General features: G+C 44.0%; 1 protein-coding gene across 1 annotated transcript in view; it reads right to left on the bottom strand.

Moving 5' to 3' along the window:
• Positions 1–1,627: 1,627 nt before the first annotated feature.
• syt16 (synaptotagmin XVI) overlaps positions 1,628–5,369 on the bottom strand; it is a 33,201-nt gene continuing 29,459 nt past the window's right edge. Inside the window, exons 5-7 of the mRNA XM_030044129.1 lie at positions 3,764–4,225; positions 2,550–2,739; positions 1,628–1,983 (exon numbers count right to left, since the gene is read on the bottom strand). Coding sequence (XP_029899989.1) covers positions 1,670–1,983; positions 2,550–2,739; positions 3,764–4,225 — 966 coding nt within the window. The 3' untranslated portion in view covers positions 1,628–1,669. The remainder of the gene's footprint in view (positions 1,984–2,549; positions 2,740–3,763; positions 4,226–5,369) is intronic.

The following is a 5,369-nucleotide window of genomic DNA, read 5'->3' as shown; positions in this document are numbered from 1 at the left end:
GCCTTTTCTCATGTCATGTTACCCGACCGGAGAACAAACATGAACTGACAAAGTCCGCCGTTTGTTTTAAGACACACCATGGTCGCAAACATCCTCAACCCGCCATTCTGCAGCCGCTGAGCCTGAGACAAATCCTCAGAATTTTTTTCAGCATTAGGCCACTGCGCTCATCCTCCGCATTCGGGACAGAACGCAGTCTGCATCAGTTCAGTTCGTCCCGGCTGAGGCTGCCGTGTGGTTTTTCTTATCATAAGATGTGGTTCGGTTTGCATCTGCATTGATTAGCCAACTAGCCAAAGAACAGCAGGATTTAAAAATAACAAGCGCACATCACACACACACACACACACACACACACACACACACATCTCCACACATCTTGAATGTACTTTCTACACAAACAAAGCATGGAGAATTAAACTGTGGCTACCTTGCCTGACGACTGAGGTGCGTGAGCTAGAAAAAGCTAGAAAGAAATAAAAACTCAACTCCTGCTGGAGGCGGAAGGATATCCTACCAAACCTTTTTTTAATGACATAGGAAGAACAAAGGTTTTTGTGGAAAGCCTCCATCAGGGCTACATGACAAAGAAATCATTGATCTTAAACAGTGGTTTAGTATCAGTTTAACATCCATTCAGTTGTTTTGTAGCCCTGCTGAGAGCCTTCTCACTCGTCTTTATATAGCGACAAAGACTCTTTCAGAACATCCTCGGCCTCCAAAAGCAGATGATTTGGTTGTTCCTTTTTTGCACTAACAAATAAGTCTAAGTCTGATGCTTCACCAGGTTTGGCCAGTTTCTCAGGAAAGTGGAAACTGTTTAGAGACAGTTAGGAGGCTGATTTCCGTGTTTCTGAAACCAAGCCTGAGTTCTCACATCAAATCAGGACCGTTCTTTGCTCTGTCTTCCTCACTACTTCCTCACAACTTTCTTTTATCTAATTCGATGCATGGAGCGGTCAGTTGCTGGTATTGACTGTTTGGTCTCAGATGTTACACGCAGAGCTCTTCCAGTAAATCAAGCATCATGGGTCACGTTGCAACTCTTTGGCCTTTTTTAAAATATATTCTACCATGTAAAATAAAGGCATTTTAATCAATCATCAAGGCAAATGTAATATAATTTACCTTGGATTTATTGGAAGAGATCTGCTTTTTAGGGATACCTGCCAGGTTTAGTCCAGTTCAAATTTGTACCCCCTTGGTGTGATTTGCTCATTCATTCAGGTGTGAAACCATCAGTCACATTCAGGTTGGACCAAAACAAACAGACTGAGTGCCTGTTGAGCGCTCAGTCCGCTCTTCATTTGTGGTGTGAACCTGAACCAGCTGAAACCCGACCCAGCTACAGGAAGCACCTTGTGTTGTGGGCTGAAGCAGCTCCTGTAGCTCCGCTGAGTATCAACTATTACACTGATTCAGACCAAAGCAGATGGACTACAGGTGTCAAAATCCACTCATATTTGAAAAGAACCGGTCAATACAGGCAGTCGGTCGCTCCATGCATCCAATTCACGCACCTGTAGCGACTACAGCTTAAGATCCAGCAGCATTTGCTTCCTGTTATTTATCAAGAGTAAACTGTCCCGTCGCTTCCAAAACAACAAAAATAAAACAGACGGGAGAGGCGCTGGCTTTGACGAGGCTGATCGCCGACCAGCAGGCGGCGCTACGCTTCCAGGAGGACATGCCAGCGGCAGACCTGCTGTCCTCGGCTCTCCTTCATGTCCTGCCAGTGGAGCTGCTCCTCCTCGCCGCTGCTGTTCTGGCCCAGAGCGATCCAGCCCACCATCTCTTTGCGCTTCATGCTGCGCCGGTTGTAGATGGACACCATGAGTGTGACGTCCGACAGCTGGAACAGCGCCACCTGGAAGACGAAGGTCTCCTTGTAAACGGGGTTGGGCTGGCCGCGACGCACTGATGTCTTGCACCGTGAAATCTCCTGACCCACCGAGTTCAGCAGCGTCAGACGGCCGTAAGTGTCTGAGGAGAGAGGAAGAGGGTAGGAAATACAACACAAGCAACCGGAGAAGCAAACCTACACTATGGAAAATGAAAAATACACAAAAAAGGAAGATATACAAAAAAAAAAAACATTTAATAAAAATAAGAACAAAGTTATGATGAATGTTGGAAATCTGAAGCTCCACTGTTGTATGATTATAAGTCACTGTGACATGGTTTTCTTTTTTCTCTTACCTATTTTTCATGTTTTATTGCTGCATGTCCCTAATTTCATTGATGAATTTTTATCTAAATTTATTTTTTTACATATTTTTTTTTCTGGTTTGTTCTTTTCTGGGGTTTTTTTTGTGTGTGAAGTATTTTTTATTAACCTTTAAGACATGTGATTTCTTAAATTTCAATGAATTAAAACAAAAATAAAAAAAACTCTGGATTGGAGGGAAGGGAACTGTGATGCCAACCAACAAGGAAACCGAAACTTGTTATAATTGATATCTTCTAATGTGGCAAACAACGAGCTTTAAATCACTCTGGATGATGCATCAAATAAATTAAATGTCCATGCAGCACGTGCAGATGCTGACCTGGTGGTCTGTTGATGGCCAGGTTGCGGAAGTGGCTGCCCTTGATGAGCTCGATTGACATGCGTCCTGTGGTGGCGTTGTAGGAAAGACCCACCAGCAGCTCTGGGACGCCGCCGTGGGTCAGAGACTGAGTGGAGGAGGCACTGTCACTCTGAGAGACAGCAGACAGGCTCAGCTGAGAGTCCACACTCTGAGGAAACACATAAGCACAAACACATTTAGTTACATATGTCTGTATACTTACAATGAACGGGTCTACTCACTGCAACTTCGTGTTGTTAATTAACTTACATTCCATGCGAGTTTAAAGAGGTAATCGCTAACTAGGGCAAACCAGAAATAGCAGAGAAAAAAGGCTAAGACAACAACAGTGGCTGTGGTGAAAGAGAGACAAAAAGCACTCTAAGAATCTGAAAATTTAAAGGTTGCTATGTTGGCCATGAATTTGCAGAAATTCTCTAACAATGGCCATAAGATGTTTCTATAGACATGGAAACGAAGGTCATGAAGCAGAAAATGAAATGAATACTTTTGCAAAAGGCAACACAGCCACTGTTGCTATATTTTAGCTGCATACCAGCTGAAGGCAGTAGATTCACAGAGTGTAAAGAATCTCATTCAGCCGGCGAATCTGTACTTGTTCACACATTAATTTCCATGGCAAGTGTATTCTGTTCTTTGCTACACTGTTAAGTCCTTTTTCTATGGGACCACATGAACCTAACCTACGATCAAATCCATCCTGGCAGATAACATCACAAGAGGAAGCATGTAAATGGAAAAAAACAGGGGGCCAAGGACTGAGCCCTGAGGAACACCAAACTTAGAATGAGGTTGAATCATTATAGCAAACATAATGCTTTCTCTCTGAGAGACGAGGTCTGAGCCATGACAGTGACCACTAATGCTAGGTACATGCTCAAGGTGTTATCGACTGTAACAAAAGCTGCACTAAGATGTAATAAAAATGAGTTAGAGCCAGAATCTATTGCTAGTAGACAATAAAAGACCGCCTTGGTGAGTGCACTTTCAGCTCCTAAAGCCAGAATGAAGTGCTTCAAAAAGATTATTGGAGCACACATGGTCTGACAGTTGGGTGGCATTTTTTTATGTTAATACATGTGACAGTGGTTTGATTATGCTACCCAGAACATTTTTAAAAGCCGTTAGCATTTTCACAGACACTGAAATCTTCGTTTTTCACTGCCTCTTACCTTCAGGTTACTCCGAGGCTCCAGAACCAGAGTCACCTCCGTTGTCCCTCCGTCTGGGTTGAGCCCGCCCAGCCGCAGCACTTTCTCTCCCATCATGCGCTCACGGGATATCCTCCCCCCGAGGGCGTACAGCCGGAACCGGACCGCCGACACCGCCAGGTCTGACGGCTCGAGGCGCGAGAAGCGGAACGTCTCATTGAAGTGGGGCAGCGAGCCTTTCTGCACCGACGTCTTGTGGCGCTGCTTCTTGGCAGGCAGCAGCACCATGTGCACCTGCCAGGAGTCCATCCCGCTGCGGGCCTTGTCAGGAATGTCCCGGGCTGCAATCACCGTGATCAGTAGCTTCTCCGTGTCAGGCCGGTATTCCAGAGACAAGACCAGGTCGCCGCATTTTGAGATGGGGGGTCGTGGGGAGGAGCTGACGGGAAGGGACGGGGCCTCGTCTTGGGGAGGATGCTCTTGCTAAGAGGGAAAAACACAGAGAAATTAAAGCTTATTCATTTGTACCTACACACATGATGGGAATAAAAACAAACCCAGCAGCTTATAAAAGCATCTCAAAAGACAAAAAAATCCAAATGACTGAATGACTTTCATCGACGCAACAGAAAGCTTTAGGAAACTCTCTCCAACATACTGATGTGATGGTACTAAATTTTTTTCAAGCAGGGAAATTATTCCAGGCAAACCCTCCTGCAGCTTACATCACCGATTGGCACATCTTCAATCACAAAGCAGGAGGTAAATTGACAAAGTGCCTGTGGTGACCTACAGGACCTTTGATTTTCTTCATGCCACATTTTGAATAAGGAAAGAAACACTGGCACACGTAATAATAATTATTACAATAACACGTTCAACTTTCATCCACTTTTCTGGAAACTCAAGGACACAAATTCATACGACGTCAGGATACATTTGCTTGCCTAAAGGAACATAAGTGGTAGATGCCATAAAAAAAAGGACAGGATTGCTTCCTACTTCTAACACCGACGGATTCAAAAAGACGACTGAGCACAAACTGGCCTTGCCGCAGTCTGTTTATAACTTAACACACAATCAGCTGAGACGTGAATAGAAAGGCAATAACTCCGATGAATAATGTCAAACAAACAATCCCCACGCATTTGTACATTGATTCTTTCCAGCCAATCTGTTCCCACAGCGAGCCATTATGGAGATAATCTTATCAGCTGAATGAATAGACTAGCCCGGCACTCTGATAAGCAGCAGTTCACTCTGAGTTCTTTAAAGATCAAAAGGGATCCAACACGAGAAAATAGCCCTTAAGCATTCCTCGAACAGTGGTTTAGTGGTTAAAGAGGGCACGCTGCGAAAAATCTCCATGTTTAAAAGTCATTTAGTCTCATCCCTGGTGTTCAAAACTTGTTTTTCTTAAATCAAGGTTTAAAAAAAAAATCCACCAGTGGGATGAGATAATCCCACGTGTTTCCAATGCAAATCAACTTGTTTGAATGATTTTCTTGAGTCAAGTGTCATTTTCTTGATCCTGCTATATTCTGCTTTGTTTCAACAGATTTCTACTTGTTCCCAGACACGTTCCTAAAACAGGTGAAACTGCATTAGAAACATGTGGGATTATCTC

Source organism: Myripristis murdjan, chromosome 22 (genome assembly GCF_902150065.1).
Source record: "Myripristis murdjan chromosome 22, fMyrMur1.1, whole genome shotgun sequence".
In the NCBI taxonomy this organism is placed as follows: domain Eukaryota; kingdom Metazoa; phylum Chordata; class Actinopteri; order Holocentriformes; family Holocentridae; genus Myripristis; species Myripristis murdjan.
Note: the sequence above shows the minus strand (reverse complement) of the source record. Positions and strands in the feature narration are given on the sequence as shown.